We start from the raw sequence: 19,301 nt of genomic DNA, 5'->3' as shown, positions 1-19,301 counted from the left end.
TCTTCAGATAAGCTGTTCTATGATTCTGTCGCAATTTCAACTGCATTAGAACGTTAGTGAGATGAACATTTATAAACTCAGCTGTATTTTGGCAAAAGAAATCAATTAATATGGCAACAAGGAGTCTTAGATATTACTCAAAACTCATCACTGATAATACTACTCTGAAGAAAAATAAATGTGATGGTAAGACTGGGGAAAATAAATTGCTACTTCTGTTGAAATTTCGGTGAAACCCTATAGTCCGGTTATATATTTTAACAATGAATGTTGTGGATTGCAATTGGGCAATGGATTTTATTTCTATATCACAATATCTAAGAAATAGGAAAACAACTAACAGTACACAGCATGTCATCTTTTCTTTCCTATCCCTGTATGGAATGAGGAATGGTACTCTTTCACCATAAACATATTTTAGTGTGTCAAGTTATTGATAACCTCTTTACGCCTTCATGGGAAGCTAACTGGATTTTGATAATTTGCTTGTTTTCATATATCTCAACTCAATGAGATAAATGAATGAAATTCTTTGACCAGCGCCAGTACACATCATTCACTATTAAGAACACATTGGGGTACAGGATTCCACTAAAATTTCAATGTAAGTATACATTTACTTTTGCCAGACTTCTTATTCCCTTTAACTTTCTTCACAGAGATGTTATACAGGGTTGCCACAGGTTTCACCAAGTGCAATTCCCTGATATTTCCCCGATTTCCAGACAAGTTTTAGCATTTTTCCCTGACAAGTTTTGAGAGCTCAAGGGTAAGTTAAGATGTAAGTTGACAATCTGTCTTTGCAGCTATGGTACCCAAAACAATAGTGCAAATGTGACGTGTGTTCCATTTAAACCACTGATATTTTATTTCAATAAAATGCAACACATTTGGTAGCATAAATATACATTTCCTTGGAGTTGCAAGACAGATTTAAAATACCTTCACTGATTTCAGAAATAACCTTAGAAAAAAGTAGGCCTCTTGAAAAAAGTGTATAAAGTAGAGAAGCATTGGGTAAACCCACACTGTAGGTGACCGCCAATAAAATGTTGGTTCTATGTTTGTTATTGTCAGTTATTACCCACTGTGTCATATCTATTATTTTACAGCTAACGTGTGGTTTTTCTTTGAAAAATATACAAGTACATAGTGTACAAACCGCCAGCAACTGACAATTTTCTTCTTCTTATCGCCCATACTTTCTAAAATATAAACTACTTTTGAAGCACCTAATTGTACTGGAGCAAATAAAATGTCTATAAAATACCACACTGTACAATGTACTTGTGGTGAGACAGTCATAATTCCTGAAGTCCACTGCCCATGATCTCTGGCCTGCTGAGGAGCACCACAGTCCTGGGTAAACCATGAAAATCGACTTCATTACGCCACAAACAGACCTGACCTACGGGCAGATTGGTGAAACTAAATCCGAAGGGCAGGGGCTGCATGTTAGTGGGAACTGAATGGCTTCACATTGGCAGGCCTGATCCATCACAGGTACCCGCAGAAACAGCCTCTGGTTTTGGCCCGTCATGGAAATCCACTCCTGTTGTCAACTATTCACAATCCAAAGACAACATGTTGACAAAATGAGACCACAGTGATCAATCCATGCAACAGATAACTTGTTCAAATACTCTGAGAATCAATAATAATAAGGATAGGTAGCAATTCACCATACAGATGCTAGCTGAGCCGCAGACAGGCACGTAGAAAAGACAATCACACTCTCACAATTACATTTTCGACCACAGCTTTTGTCAGAAAATGAGACTCTCACACATTGTCACAATCCTCAGACACAACTCATGCACACATGACTGCTGTTTCCGGCCACTGCGTCTACAGTCTCTGAGAATCAGATTCAAACAAACCACTCCTTAAACCTCCCTGCCTCTCATTGGCAGCTTATAGCCTAGTGACGAAGTGGTGGGAGCACTGACTGCACGCTGAGGGGAGCGGTAGGAAGAAGAGAAGCGGTAGGAAGGACGGAGTAAGGAAGTGGTGCACATACACAGCTGCACCCAGCCAGAGACAATGCATGACACATCAGTAAACAAACCATTTTATCTGAGACGAAAACGAGGTTTTTGCTGTGTTTTTTTGAAATTCCCTTAATTTCCCTGTTGTGTTTTAAATTCCCTGATTTCCAGAACCTGCGGCAACTCTGTTATAAGTGGCAAGTTTTCAGTAATACATTAAGTTCTCTTGTTGCTATTTTCAAATCTGCTTCTTTCAGCAGAATTTGTAAAATTTAATGTCACCAACATTTTCATGCAGTTGAAATTGCAACAGAATCTCGAGAGAGAGAGAGAGAGAGAGAGAGAGAGAGAGAGAGAGAGAGAGATTCTCACACATGTTGTTCCAAACTAACATTAATTCTCGTTTCACCACCTATCAACGGCACTTAAATATTACATCATTTCACTGGAAAGACCTGTAGTCACTTGAATAGCATGCTAGATATGAAAGTTTCGCATATTAATCATATGGCGAAATACTCTCCTCTTTGTGTACTGTCATTTGCCAAAATCTTGTTACTAAAATGTAAACTTTCACGGCCGGAAATACCATGTCCATTATAATTATCGTGTTTTGAAAACGTCAGTGCAATTGGCCGCTGTCCATCGCCGTCGATCGCCGTTGCCATCACCCAGTAGTGGACGAGTGGTACACATCATCTTTAACACCGGCATCCATATACCGTTTAATTTGACGCCCTCCTCCTTTCGGTTGAAATTATTTGGGTGTTTAGCGATTTCAATTGCCTCCCTGTAGAGCCTTTCGTAGTATCCGCTCGTGGCCGCTAGTACTTGCGTCTCCTCGAAACGAATATTGTGGTTCCCTGGCTGGAAAGCATGCTCCGCAACAGCTGGTCGTTCCGTTTCTCCTCTTCTACAATTTCCCTTGTGCTCTTCCAAACGTTTAGAAACAGTTCTTTTGGTGGTACCCACATAAACATCACCACAGCTGCATGGGATCTTATACACTCCAGATTTTTCCAATGGTTTGCGAGCGTCCTTGGCAGGCCTAAGCGGCCAATTGCACTGACGTTTTCAAAACACGTGACGTCACGCCGCGGTGCGGGGGCGCGCGGACACGGAATTTAGCGGCAGTCAGTAGGGAGCCAGTGTGTGTGTTGGACCTTCCATCAAGCTACGGACCCCCTTGAAGATGTCTCCCGCAGTCGGAGACGAAACGTTGGGAATCACCACAGAATTCATCAACCGACCACGACATAACAGCCCGGATAATTATAATGGACAAAATCTTGTTACAATATCTGAAACTGTTGATGAGATATAAGGAATTCTATGAATAATTCATCCTGGCTTTTTCACTGGTGCGCAAGTTTAGAATGAAGCGCTTCATTTATGATCCATTTTTTTGAGACTGGAAACAATAGTAATATCCTTTAAAGTTTAAAGGAAAATTCTGTATGGTACATACATTTCATTAGCAGTTACAATTGACCTAACAAGTACCATATGCAAATCCACAGTGACCTCTATTTTTCACTGCAAACTTTCCAAAATTCTAGCCGAAGTTTACCTAATCCTAAAATATCACTGTAAATATGACGGTTAACGAAATGATACGCAGTTCACCATGAAGCTGACAAATGAAGCTGTAAGACAAGTAAGAAACAATTTTTTTTTACTGAATAGTTTCTTTACCCAATGGTTTGAGAATGACTGCACTTCAGCTGGCTCATGCGCCCTGCCATTCATTTGAGTGAAGCCAGTCAGCTATCTTGCACACTGAATCGTACACTGTGCGAGAGTTTCATCACATGAGGTAGCCGTCACACCCACCTGCTAGCGTGACATCTAGCAAACTTGCTGAGAACCTTGCTGTGTGAGACACGTTTTAGTTATATCACGTAGTACATGTATGTTTCACCACAACCACCAACTAGTATACCAGTCACTGACTTTAACATAACTACTAGAAAATACATGCTCATAACAGAATCGTCAAAGTCACACTCCACTCAGCATTCTTTATTTATTAAAACTGAAGGTGTGTTAGGAAATTAAAAAATGGAATTGGATGAGTATACAATATCAGTGAATTAGCGAAGTGCAGAGGGGAAAAGAAAAGGTAAGCAGGCACGGCCATCAGTTTAATAAATCAGTGATGCTAAGTACTGACACAAATTATTTAAGACTGGTAGAAGCTGACCTCAAGGAAGATCAATTTTGGCCTCTGAGATAATGTAGAAATATGCAAGGCAATGCCGACAGCTTATTTAGTAAACTGGTTTAAAAAAAGGAAACCTATGTTTAATAACATTTGTAGACTTACAGAAATGTAAGACAATACTGACTCGACCACACTCTTCAAAATTTCAAAGGTAGCAGGGTTAAAATAGAGGGAGCCAAAGGCTATTCACAACTTACACAGAAACCAGACTGCTGTTGCAAGTATCTTAGGATGTGAAAGGGAAGTAGTAATTGAGAAGGAAGCGATACTGGGTTGTAGCTTATCCACCACATTATTCTATATGTAAATTGACAAGCTTGGACGGAAACCAAGAAGTAGTTTGGAAAAGGGATTAAAATTCTCAGGGAGAAGAAATAAAAACTATGAGATTTGTTGATGACTTCGTAATTCTGTCCGAGACAGAACAGAACTGATGTGCAGTTGAATGCAATAAGTAAGATCATCACCGCAAAAAGTGAAATGAGCAATGAGGGAATTAGATTAGAAAAGGACACATCGAAAGTAGTGAGTGGTTTTTGCAACAACTGTGGTAGCTGTTAATCATCCAGTGCCAACACTTCAGCAACTTTTTTTAAACCAACCAGAAGCCTCCCCACGTTCGTGAAAGTCGATACACAGAGGTTGGCACAAATGCAGATATCCACAAAAATAACTGTTTTGTAGTTAAAATTAAATGACAATATCAATCTTCTTATATGCTGTTTGTCGAATTGTGTTACCTGTGGACAATAAACGAGATTGAAGGAATCGGCACCATATGTCTATTGTGATGCAGCTAAAAACTTTAAGCCTGTGGGCCCATGTAAAACTGAAGTCTGTTCCCATGCCTATTTTCTGGGTACAACTGCTGTAGTTGCACCTGAGGGACCTGCACCTAGTGATATTGCATTGCCCTAACCTTATCTTTCGTCCAGTCTGTGAAGTGCATTCTGGGTAACAATCCTGGTGATTGGCTTCCTGAGGACTGCGAGTTGCCAAGTTTCAGATGCCTTCAGTTAGCTCTCTGTAGCGACTGAGTAAACATTTGTGAGAGTCCTTTAGGTAAAACAAGATTTTATATTTGTTTTGTAAATGAAAAATGCCTTCTTTTGCTGCACTGTATTTTAGTCTCCCAGAGTTTGCAAGCAAAAAAGTGTATTCTTACATTGGACAAAATGCAAATTCATTAAAACATTCATGTGAGGCTGGACAAAGTAGTATAACTACTTTTTTAAAATACTAAGTGATATGTATATGTGAAAGTGCCTGAAGTCCCATCAAATTTGGAGGCAACTGGGAGGGGGGCAGGACCCTTATCAATCTTGTGAAGACATTTTATCTTTCAAAGTTGAGTGTGAAAATAGATTTCTCAAGATTGTGCAGTTCCTTATTGATGTGTATGTGTGGCCAAGTATGGTGCAGTGAGTGCCAAGGAATTGTTACCCTCGTCCGAGCATCATTTTGAGGTATTTAAAGGCAACTGTTGATCATCTGCACAAAGATCTTTCTAGAAATGTGGAGAATGCTTTTAGATATGCAGGAGGGGCAGTAACAGTATATCTATGGAGTGATCCATGTTGTAAAATAAACTACACAGGAGTGGCTGCACATTACATTAAGAGTGAAGAAGGAAAACTTGTGGGTTGAGTATTATCCACCAGCGATCTTTCGAGTGAAATTAAAAAACTAGAGAGAATATTAAACATTAATGGATGAAGATATTACAGTCATTCTATTTATTCAGCACTGTGCAGTACGTTATGGTTGTTGCCAACAGATGTCCAAACACTGTTCAGCACACGATTCTGAAAGATATCGAGTAATAATATGATTACTTACAGGATTGTCTGAAATAACAGATACGATTGACAATCCACAGCTGTATGAAATATTTTCAAAATTAAGTTGCCGACTGCAAATTTCCTAGACATCAGCTGTATTGCGGATAGATCAACTACTCAATTGTGCCACATGAAAATTTGTGCCACACCAGAATTGCAATCTGAATTTCCCTGCTTATCACGAGCTGTCACCTTAACCACTATAGGTATCTGTGCACGCTCGCCAGATTAATTCGAACCTCCATGTCACACTGTGTACTCCCAATACTACTTTAATTCCTGCAACAGGGAGAGTGAGACAAAAAAAGAATCGAGACCAATGTTGTCATCACCTTGTGAATCCAATAAACTACAATAAGAGGATGTAGGTAGTGTGAGATAAGTAAGTCTGAGGAATGCACACATATAGCCAAACTGGTTAAGGAGACTGCTTGCGATGAGTGGGAAATCCAGGTTCACAAATTTTCATGTGTCGCTCTTACATCATACATCCATAGCTAACACAGCTGATGTAAAGGAAATTCACAGTAAGCGAGTTGATTTCGAAGGTACGAAGACTGACGTACAGAAATTACTAAATTCTTGTTGAGTTGTCACAACCTTTTCTGAAAGGTCTGGCTTTCAGAACTGCCTACTGATGTAGTTGAAAGATGTGGTCCAATGATGAGAGAGCAACTAGACAGGTTTGAGTCAATTAATGCACAGTGGTCTGAAATTTTAGCAATCTTGTCCGTAATAAACCAAGACAATTTAATTGATTGTTGACAAAAAAAGGTGTAATAAGCTTTCTGACACTACTTAAAACTTCCACCCTCTGGATATTTTTAGTATTTTTACTATTTCCAACATTTATCCGCAAAATTCAGATTTGTGAAATATTATGAAACTAAACAATAATGTTCCTAAGTAAGCTTTTAACATGTATGACAATAATGTTTTTCTGTAACAGACTGTTCCAGCTCTTTGACCATTGTCGATCTCTGTAAACGATGTAACGGGTAGGCACACAGGGTAGTGATGGAGCCTAGTGATATGTCAGCACGACTTACACAATTGGCAATTTCATACTCTTAGTGTCCACACCACGGTCTCCAAGCTGCTACAGCGTGTGCTCTGGAGAGCCCCTGCTCCATGACACTCACTGCACCTCACTTGGCACTGACATCAATAAGGAACTGTGCCATCTCAACAAATCCATTTCCACAAGCAACCTTGAAAGGTAAAAGGTTTTTGCTGACGAGACTGATGAGTCATGGCTACCTCCAAAGATCTGTAGAGATGGATATGGATGTCATAAAATGTCACGTATTTCAATGCTCACTAACTCTCATCAAAATCTTTATGGTACCTCCCTTTGACCTAGAATCATGAAATTTGGGAAGAAGTTAAGATTTCACAGAACATGTATGGGGAGGGGGGGATCTGGAAATTGTTAAGTTGTAATGGATAGATAAAAAAATGTACTCACCAAGCAGTGGTAGGAGAATACAAACACAAAGTTATGCTTCTGGCAGAAGAGTTTAAGGGGAACGAAGTGGGATGAAGGAAAAAGACTGGAGACGTTTAGGGAAAGTGGTACACTTCAGAAAAGTCATCCAGACCCTGTGGCAGGAGAGTGTTACTCGATGGAATGAGAAGGAAATCCACCCGTCTATTAAGACCCCTATTTCTCAGGATCAGATATAGCTATCAAGCTGAAATTAACACCAGGTACTAAGGTCCACAGTCTCTCAGAGCAGCCTAAAAAAAAATAAGTATCTAAGTAGATGTAGTGAAAACACATGGCCATTTATGTCACACATTTTAATACTTGCACAAACTCACTCATCAAAACCTATGGGTGAACTGGTGGTCTAACATACAGCACATTGTATGAAGGCTTTCACGACCGGATGACATATCTTCTGGTAAACCTTGCGGGATGTAAGGTCGTGGTCCATGAAACTCTTCAGCTCCTAACGTTTCGTCCAGTGCTTCGCTGGACATCTTCAGAGGGGTGTTTCTCCTCCGGTGAGTCTTGCCGACTCACCGGAGGAGAAACACCCTTCTGAAGATGTCCAGCGAAGCACTGGACGAAACGTTAGGAGCTGAAGAGTTTCATGGACCACGACCTTACATCCCGCAAGGTTTACCAGAAGATATACAGCACATTCTTGGAAACAGAGAGATTGAAGGTTCGAATGTCAGTCAGACCACAGATTTCTTCATTTTAACTTAGCTTTCATCTCTCAATGATGCAAGGAGTTGCCAGAAACAATGAGTGGTTCAGATTCCACATAAAACTGTGGGTCCCCTACCTCCAGTTGAACAACTGGAATAGGTTATGAACACGCTAGTCGCTGAAATGGAATTCAACAGAAATACTTGCACTAGGCCACTGACCCATTCGAAATAATAATAATAATAATAATAATAATAATAATAACACAAACCAAAAGAAATTTTACCAGACAATAGATAACACACACATTAAAATAGACAATCCACCAAACATAACAGACATGGCACTCTTTTGGAGCAACATATGGTCAAACCCGGTACAACATAATAGACATGCACGGTGGATACAAGCAGAAACGGACACATACGAGATGATACCACAAATGCCAGAAGTGATAATTTTGCAACATGAAGTCACCCGAGCAATTAATTCTACGCACAATTGGAAAGCCCCTGGAAATGATAAAATAGCAAATTTCTGGCTAAAGAAGTTCACCTCAACACATTCACATTTAACTAGATTATTTAACAGTTACATTGCAGACCCATAAACATTCCCTGATACACTTACACATGGAATAACTTATCTGAAACCTAAAGATCAAGCAGACACAGCAAACCCAGCAAAATATCGCCCCATAACATGCCTACCAACAATAGACAAAATATTAACTTCAGTCATTACACAGAAATTAATGACACATACAACACAGAACAAAACTATAAATGAAGAACAAAAAGGCTGCTGCAAAGGAGCACGGGGATGTAAAGAGCAACTGATAATAGATACAGAGGTGACATATCAAGTTAAAACTAAACAAAGTCACTGCACTACACATTCATTGATTACCAAAAAGCTTCTGATAGTGTACCCCACTCATGGTTGCTACAGATATTGGAAATATACAAAGTAGGTCCTAAATTGATACAGTTCCTAAACATAGTAATGAAAAATTGTAAAACCACACTTAATATCCGAACAAATTCAAATAATATCACATCACAGCCAATACAGATTAAGCGTGGAATATACCAAGGAGACTTATTAAGTCCTTTCTGGTTCTGTCTTGCTCTGAACCCACTATCCAATACGCTAAATAATACAAATTATGGATATAATATTACTGGAACATATCCACACAAAATCACACATTTGCTATACATGGATGATCTAAAACTACTAGCAGCAACAAATCAACAACTCAACCAATTACTAAAGATAACAGAAGTATTCAGCAATGATATAAATATGGCTTTTGGAACAGACAAATGTAAGAAAAATAGCATAGTCAAGGGAAAACACACTAAACAAGAAGATCATATATTGGATAACCGCAGCAGCTCCATAGAAGCGATGGAAAAAACAGATGCCTATAAATATCTAGGATACAGACAAAAAATAGGAATAGATAATACAAATATTAAAGAAGAACTAAAAGAAAAATATAGACAAAGACTAACAAAAATACTGAAAACAGAATTGACAGCAAGAAACAAGACAAAAGCTGTAAATACTTATGCTCTACCAATATTGACCTACTCATTTGGAGTAGTGAAATGGAGTAACACAGACCCAGAAGCACTCAATACACTTACACGATCACAATGCCACAAATATAGAATACATCACATACATTCAGCAACAGAAAGATTCACATCAAGCAGAAATGAAGGAGGAAGGGGATTTATCGACATAAAAAACCTACATTATGGACAGGTAGACAATTTAAGAAAATTATAGAATGAGCAGAAACTAGCAAAATACACAAAGCAGTCACTCATATAAATACATCGGCTACACCATTGCAATTTCATAACCACTTCTACAACCCTATAGCTCACATAACATCAACAGATACGAAGAAAGTAAATTGGAAAAAGAAAACACTACATGGCAAGCACCCGTATCATCTAACACAGCCACACATCGATCAAGACGCATCCAACACATGGCTAAGAAAAGGCAATATACACAGTGAGACAGAAGGATTCATGATTGCAATACAGGATCAAACAATAAACACCAGATATTACAGCAAGCATATTATTAAAGATCCCAATACCACAACAGATAAATGCAGACTTTGCAAACAACAAATAGAAACAGTAGATCACATCACAAGCAGATGTACAATACTAGCAAACACAGAATACCCCAGAAGACATGACAATGTAGCAAAAATAATACATCAACAACTTGCCATACAACATAAACTAATAAAACAACACGTTCCCACATACAAGTATGCACCACAAAATGTACTGGAGAATGATGAATACAAATTATACTGGAACAGAACCATTACAACAGATAAAACAACACCACATAACAAACCTGACATGCTCACCAATAAAAAGAAGAAATTAACACAAATGGTTCAAATGGCTCTGAGCACTATGGGACTTAACTTCTGAGGTCATCAGTCCCCTAGAACTTAGAACTACTTAAACCTAACTAATCTAAGGGCATCACACACATCCACGCCCGAGGCAGGATTCGAACCTGCGACCGTAGCGGTCGTGCGGTTTCAGACTGTAGCGCCTAGAACCGCTCGGCCACCCCGGCCGGCAAATTAACACAACTAATCGAAATATCCATACCCAATACAACAAATATACAGAAGAAAACAGGAGAAAAAATTGAAAAATACATCCAGCTGGCTGAGGAAGTCAAGGACACGTGGCATAAGGATAAAGTTGACATTTTACCAATTATACTATCAACCACAGGAGTCATACCACACAATATCCACCAGTACATCAACGCAATACGGCTACATCCAAACGTATATATACAACTACAGAAATCTGTAATTATTGATACATGTTCAATTACCCGAAAGTTCCTAAATGCAATGTAACATATACCGTACAGTTAAAAGGAAGTCACGCTTGATCAAGGTCCGCGTCACTTTCCATTTTTAACCAGACCTAAGGTCTGAGAAAGGAAAGAAGATAACAATAATCATCTATGTATATAACATAAGTTTGTGAAGTTCGTACAGAACCCTCAGAGTGCGAGTCGTCCTTGCACTTCTCTGGTTTTTCTACACTCCAGTTTTCATGTAGTCATCTTCTGAAACCCTGGAGGCCCTTATATAACTATTTTACAAATTTGAAGATAAAGTTATAGTAGGCAATGACAAGTTGGTAATATGGAAAAAGGCACAATTTACACTTTCCTGCGAACTAAAATTTACAGTTCTAACAGAGCTTGCATTTTAAGTTTTAACTTGCATTGTAGCTTCAGTAAAGGCTGAGAAAAATAAGAAAATAAAACCAATACCTTTTTCAACCAATCCTCTAAAAGCTGATCTCTTTCTTTTTCCATATTCACGGTACCGCTTCTGCAGAGCCTCTGCCATTGTTTCAATATCAATATAGCTTGTATCATTGTGTTCATCCAGGTACTAGAAGGAAAGAAAATGGCTAATTACTTCAATATATTCTGCAATAGAAACATGCTAATTTACATTGTTTTTAGGACACAATAAAACCTCTCGAACACAAAATACATAAATTTATTCCAGTGAAATTTGATAAGAAAGCCCAAGAAGCTAGTACCTTTTATACATATCTACCTAAAAAGCTAAACATTTATTGTGCAAACTACAACAAAATTATAATGGGAACAGTTGTGACTACTAGTTATCAATCCAATCACCAAGTAACTTCATACAGATTTGGTTGTACGATGGTCATGTCAAAAATGAAAAATACTGGAGCTGGGGGTAAGACATTTTGGTTACGCATGTGTTGATTATGCAATTTCAACATTTTACATTCTGGACTTGATTACTGCATTGTTCAAACATTGCACAGTTTGAAATTTTTTTGTAATCATGCTAGTGAATTGACACATTTGACGTAATCACGAACATTTTGCCATGATGAAATTACCAAACTATGAATATGGCTGTCAGTTTTCCTGGCTTAACCTACTCATGCATTCAAAAATAAGGTATCTTTATAAACTAACACATTTTAACTCTCATTACCCTACAATTATCTTGAGTGTGTTACATAAGCAACACAATAAGTAAGAGATGCCAGTTTTTTCCCAAATAGGTATACTTCACATCAACTTAGCAACTGAATTGTCAACAGCAGACTGTGTTAGCATTTTGCGAAAATTCTAATGAGTTTATGGTGTGTGTGTGTGTGTGTGTGTGTGTGTGTGTGTGTGTGTGAGAGAGAGAGAGAGAGAGAGAGAGAGGGGCGGGGGGGGGGGGGGGGGGGGGACACAATGATGGGTCACCTCATTGATACTTGCTCTGGAAAATCTAACAGATAACTCTTCTGAAGTTTCATGTAAAACATAGCAGGAGAATGAATGCATTAAGAAAACTGTTGCCATTAATATACCTTCACTAATTAACTCTGAAGAAAAGAAAAGAGAGAGAGAAAAAAAAAAAAAAATAGTTACATACCAACACTGCAGAAACTGCAACAACATAATGCAGAAGCGATGGGGTGTGTAGAGGCTGGATAATTGTGTTTATTGCTTTACAGTAATTTTGCTGAGAGCTGGTACGTTTTTCCGCCACAAGAATTGGAAGTGTACCATTGGAGTAGTGACCAAATTTCAATTTCTACAGTACTGAATTTTCAAGCCAAGACCACAAGTGCTGCTATTATGTCATGACAGGAAATAACTCAGCACATGTACTGTTATCACTGCACAGCAGTTCTTACCCGATGGATTCATGGGCAGAAAAGAATGTTAGTAATAGTGCTCACAGTTACTTTAAAAATCACCTCAAACTGTTTAAGTTTACGAAGTATTTTGTGCCCGTGTTGTGGGTATACAGTGCTACTGGTCATGGATAGAGGGGCCTTGTGGTGGGGTAGGAGATGTGTTCGAGAGCCACTCTCGAAAACAATTTATCCAGCCACTGTACCCAACAACTCAGATTGCTAAGGATTTTACAAGAGTGGTGAAGTCACATACATCAATAGCCCCATCCTAATGCTCAAAGAGAAATTTCAAGAATTGTCAGCAGAAAACAGAAAGTAATTTTACTGTGCAAACTTTAAAGAGCTAGAAAGTAGGATTTAATTTACCCAATCACAACCTCAGAAAACCCAGGAGAATAATCACAGTCGCAAACAACAAATAGCAGAGATGCTGAGTCGCAGATAAGCACAACAAAAAGAGTGTCTTTTGTTGTGCCTAACTGCGACTCAGCATCTCCACTATATGGTGAGTAGTAACTTTCCTTCTCATAATATAGTTACATTCCATTCTGGATTTTCCATTGGGTGATTCAAGGGTTTAATGAAATAGCTATGCTACCAGATGAACTGGCTGCTGGTTATAAATTTGCAGCTGCAAGACAGCAGCATTACTACAAGTACTCATTTCCAATTCACAATGTTTTGAGAACTGTGGCTAATCCAATATGAAAGCATTAATCAGTATCAAAAGGAAGTTACTGACTCAGGTGAACACACATTTAGCTCACTAAACTGGTGACTTCAGTTAAGCTTCATGCAAAAGAGAGCTACTGCTTGTAAGTTGTATGGTTGGTATTTGCATTTACATAATACAATCTTTTAGAAAGTTTGAAAGTTGCGTCTATTATATATCACTCAAATTAATTAAAGTACTATATTACATAATGCTGTTTTCATTTATGAGATTAATATGTGACAATATGGTAATGCAACCTAGTTAAAGGCAAAAATTCAGTTCTATAAAACCTGTTAAACAAAACAGTTTTTCTTTTACAGGGAATGTTGTGCTGTGCAATACTGATCCAAAGTAACATGAAATTAACATTTCTGAGATGCCATTTTTTTTATTTTATTATTTGGGGGGGGGGGGGGGGGGGCTCACCATCAGAGCTACGACAAAAGAATCTTCACGCCTTTCCAAAATGAGGTTTTCCCTCTAATCATAACATAATTACTAACAAAAGGATCAAAATATCTAAATGTTCCAGAAACACATTGCTTCAATATTTTACATGTTACCAAAGATGCCTGAGGAGTCACTTTTAGGCAGCGTGTATCTCGGGCCAAGATTTTTTTTTTTTTTTTTTTTTTTTTAAAGAAAGAGTCAATTACTCTTTAATTACTGTCATGAAATTAAATGTATGTTAAATTCAATGAGACCCAAGACTGTGAAGGTAAGATCTTTTCTTAGAAGAAACAAAAATACAGCAAACTGACTTCAAGAAAAATATTTTTATTTCTGATTCTTTGAATTTTTAAAATTTGATGAACTGCTCTTCAGTTTATAAATACCATGAGTTTGTATAGTAAATAGTATTGAATATTGAAATCAACATTGTGTAAACTAAAATGTTAATGTCAAGTGTGTACACATCATTGTGTTGTTTTGTGATATGACATTCTTATACCAAAGATTTTAAGAAATAGATATGAACAGATAAATGTATCAAGCCACTTCGAGTAGTATGTTTGTCCACCAATGGTACCTGAATGACTGACTGTTGGAGCCATTATACCTAATTCTGGTATGTTAAAGAATTTTTAGGCAGTTTTAATGTATAAAGCTGTCTATGAAAGCAAGTGGACAGGTTGTGAATAGATACTGCAGTGGCACGAGGTTGAGAAATGCAGAGTACAGCTTGGGACAAGTCACTGTACTGGCCAACCTGTGAGAGAGGATTGAAGCGCCTAGAACTGCTCGGCCACGGGGAGTAATTAGCTACATTCAGAGAATTACGAATGCACCCATCAAGATCATGAGAATTTTATAGTGAGTGAAAGGTAAAGAATAGATGGAATATGGCAAGTGCAGACTGAAGAACAGTGCGAAGCTCGCATAGACACTGATCGACTTCGACACTCCGTAAGTAGAATGTCAATTTTGTCTGTAGATTCATAAGAATCTCAGGAAATTGTTGCAGAACATGCCAAATCTCCTTGGGTCGATAAAGACAAAGTGCATTTACATATAATCATGTGGCTAGTAGCCACATTTGCTGCAACCAGTGGAAAGGTCATAAGGTGTACATTTTGTGAGGCTCTGAAATGGCAAAGAGAAACAGCTGGAATGTGTTGCTTGAGCTGAAATTTTTCAGAAGCCCCTGAGATTTTAAAATCTGCTGAATGTTGACCATCGAGAATGTAAACACTGTTTTGATAATGTTCACGCGTATAATATGTTTCAAATGATATCTTTTGGCATGAACAAAAAATGGAAGGACAATTCAAGACTACATTTAAAGTTCAGCACCTTTTCAGTGCTTTGCTGCTTGAAAACAAAAAAAATAAAAAATAGTTCAAATGGCTCTGAGCACTATGGGACTTAACTTCTGAGGTCATCAGTCCCCTAGAACTTAGAACTACTTAAACCTAACTAACCTAAGAACATCACACACATCCATGCCCGAGGCAGGATTCGAACCTGCGACCGTAGCGGTCATGCAGTTCCAGACTGAAGCGCCTAGAACCGCTCGGCCACACCGGCCGGCACTTGAAAATCAGCCCAAGTCTCTTGAGATATATTGGTGCCTGGCAATTTGCGCTGTACAGTACTTTCACTTCAAGACCTCATTTCTTCCATTTATGGTGATAAAATGCAAACAACAACAACAACAACAACCACCACCACCCATGAAAACTATTGGTTTTGTGAAAGGGCTAGACTGATACCTCACAATGATCAAACTGCAAGAATTAACTCTCACATAATTACTCATGTTGATGGAGAAAATGTAGATTGCATCTCTTTTAACAGAGTTACTGAGCAAGTCGAATTTTTGAACTTAGTGCACCTGGTTTACCATCACACAAAATTAAATTTGAAAAAACAGCATCCCAATTACTCTGTCACAAAATATAAGCTCACCAAAACTGTGTGTTACGAGGCTTAAAGTTACTTCAATCCAACTTACATCACAGCAGCGAAAATTTTGACAGGAAATGGCACAGATGAGCATGTTATTGTACCCCAAATCCCACTTATTCCTACCAATTTCCAATTTTGCTCGAAATATGCACAATTCCTGGTGAGCTTAAGTTGTGTTATGACCATAAATAAAGCAAAAGCCCAGACACTGCTTGTTGCGGGAGTGGACCTTAGCGCCAGATACTTTTCGCATGGCCAGCTCTCTCCCAGTTTGTGAAGCAAATAAACTCTTTGTTCATGTCCCCAATCATACTATTTCAACTGTTTTATACAAAGGATCTTTATAATTATCAAAAAATAAATTGCACACATATGGAGTCTTGGGCACAGCCCATGCAATGCCAGGTTTCTCAGTTAGTAGGCTAACATTTCTATCATTCAAGCAAATTTTATTAGTGGTTACCAGTTTTCCATCTTTCGTATACTTTTTATGAGCTTGCATTTTACACAGCAAAATTCTCTTTCTTTGTGCACATTATATCAATTTAGTTTGGATTGTCCTTTCGCTGAATGTGGAGGTAAGTAGCCTATACACGTCAGCTAACATTCATATCAAGTATTACTTCCTTCTAGTTACAGATGTACTGTCAGCAGTTAACAGGAGAATAGTATCTGTTTCTGCAACTTTATAACCACTCTAGAGACCCTTCACCCCTTTCATTGACTGTTTTTTTACACATTCAAATAACAAAGTCACAAGTAGCAAACTTTTATTTTTCTCCCATTTACTTAGGGGTATATTGACATCTTTCTGTCTACCTTCTCTGAAACAGTGTTCACATTGAGACACTGAAATGAAATCCAATCAAGAAAATTAATAAATTCTAGCACGGAGGGATCCCCAGCAGTGGGATCTATTTTTTAAAACCTTCTAGACAGTTATGTAGGTCAAGATCCCAGGTACCCCACTCTGCAGCCATTCACTCTGGTGGGCCTCATTTGCAAGTAACTGGCACTCAACAACATTAAAAAAAAAGTTGCATTAAATAGTCTGGTTTGAATTATAATGGTTATGGTAGTAGCTTCATATGCAGGAGGTTGTGGATTCAGCTCTTGTCAGCTGCAGTAATTTTTTTATTTTTATTTTTTATTTATCAATATTTATGGAAATGACTGATCACCATTTTTTATTCAATTAACTGAGTTACACGTAATTTTTTATTTCATTCCTTTGTCACATCATTTTAATCATATCTTCTCCATTTGCTCTTATTTTTCTTCCTATCAATCTTTTTCCACTTGAAATCTCTGTTCATGTGTGTTTAAATAACTTTACGTATTATTTCAAGCTAATTTCTTTTGTTTTATCAACTTGTTTTTTCGTCCACATTACTGCGTTCATTATATCTATTTCTCATTTTGTTTGAATTTCATTATACTTATAAGCCCATTATTTTGTCCATAGTGCAATAGGTGTTTAAGATCTGTTTTAAATGTTAGTATGATTGCTATTGTGGAAAAACAAAAAAAGTTTGCATATTTGGTAACAAAAAATAAATTTTTCACACAACTGCACAGTCATTATAAATAGATTTGATTTTTTGTCTTTTTAATTGGGAAATCAGAATTTTTCAAATAATTGAATGTTATAATAGTTAAATATAATTAAGTAGATATGCACAAAAATACCAATGGAAAAATAATGATACAAAGAAAGAATGAAACAAATGAAAAAAGTTCACACTGTGATCAAAATAATGTGACAAAGGAAATAAAATTTTTTGGACTTATGGGATGAATGCGGGAACGTAACTCTTCATTCTAAATACAGGCTTATAAATGAATTTTAAGATTCCAATTTGTAAATAAAAATTACAATTAAACCATTAACTGAATAAAAATAATGATCAGTCCTTTCTATAAAAAATTTAATATAAAATATTTGCTTCACTTCTTTTTAACATAGTATTTATTCAGCATTTGACAATTTCAAACAATAATAGAAAACAAACTCATCTGAAAAGTAATTACATAAATCAAAACACTTTCACATTTCAGTCTTTTGTGCAGAAATCTGCATGAAATTATCTGTTGAGTTATATCTTGGATGAAGGTTTTGTAGAATATACAGTACACTTCCTTTTTTCTTCTGTGAGACTTCATGTCAAAAGACTGTCGCAAGCTTTACATATTGGAATCTTAAGAAAATTCGTGTATGTAACCCTGTATTTAGGATGACAAGTTACTTTCTTGTATTCATCCCATAAATATGCCAGGTACAATAAGTTGTCCATTAATTTAAGTTCAAAAATTATATGAACTGTGTGTGCCTTTATCTACATTGTTGCATGTCGCTTTGCTTTGGGAAAAGATTTCCATTTGGGTATCATGACGTTAGAAATCTGTATATAGTGTATGTTCGTTCTGTTGAGGAGTCTCATGTCCCTTGCAGTGTGCCATATCTCGACAAATTTCAGTCGCTCAAAATGATGTTCGATTATGTCCTCCGAATTACAATTTCCACATGCAGCTCACAGTTTTAACTGGATGAGTTGGTCACTACTGTCTGTTTTATCACTTTGTACCAAGTTGATTTGGCACCTTCTGGTATTATTTTCATTGTTAAATTTTCCCCCATATGATTTTCCTGTTTTGCTGGGGTAGCCGCAGCTCCCATTTACTAGGAATTAGTATTCCTTTGAGAGCTATGGCCGTGTTATGAACTTTTCCTTTTTTTTAGGATGTCTGTTGGTATGTAACTTTTTTTGAGATAGTAATTTAGGATAACGTTTAATGAGTGTGGGGTACTGACAATGTCAAGTGGCACTAGTCCTGATGTTGGGCGATATCTGTGAAACAGTTCAGCAGATGGTGAGTGCGGTCTCTTTCCTATTACACGCTTAGTTCTGTTGTCGAGTAGTGCTACACATTTTACGTGCAAGACCATTAGCCCCAGTCCACCCTCATTTACGCTGAGGGTGCAGGATGGCAGAGAAACCTTACAATTTCGCCCCTCTGTATAATCCAGTATATCAGTTGCTGTATAGCCTCCCCCCCCCCCCCTTTTTTTGGGCATTGGGAAGACCTGAGCTAAGTACCACATTTTTGCGAGTATTTGTGTGTTGCACTGCTCGACTCTTTCTGTCACAGCTAAATTTCTACCTGCGTGGATTTTTACTACCACTCTTGTGCGCTAACTGAGAGCC

General features: G+C 37.7%; 1 protein-coding gene across 2 annotated transcripts in view; it reads right to left on the bottom strand.

Moving 5' to 3' along the window:
• The window catches only part of LOC126481066 (nuclear valosin-containing protein-like), a 159,923-nt gene that overhangs the window by 123,165 nt on the left and 17,457 nt on the right, over window positions 1-19,301 (bottom strand). For both annotated transcript variants that reach the window (XM_050104551.1, XM_050104550.1), the window contains exon 2: window positions 11,560-11,683. In XM_050104551.1, coding sequence (XP_049960508.1) covers window positions 11,560-11,683 — 124 coding nt within the window. The remainder of the gene's footprint in view (window positions 1-11,559; window positions 11,684-19,301) is intronic.

This window comes from Schistocerca serialis, chromosome 5, assembly GCF_023864345.2.
Source record: "Schistocerca serialis cubense isolate TAMUIC-IGC-003099 chromosome 5, iqSchSeri2.2, whole genome shotgun sequence".
NCBI classification, from domain to species: Eukaryota; Metazoa; Arthropoda; class Insecta; order Orthoptera; family Acrididae; genus Schistocerca; species Schistocerca serialis.
Note: the sequence above shows the minus strand (reverse complement) of the source record. Positions and strands in the feature narration are given on the sequence as shown.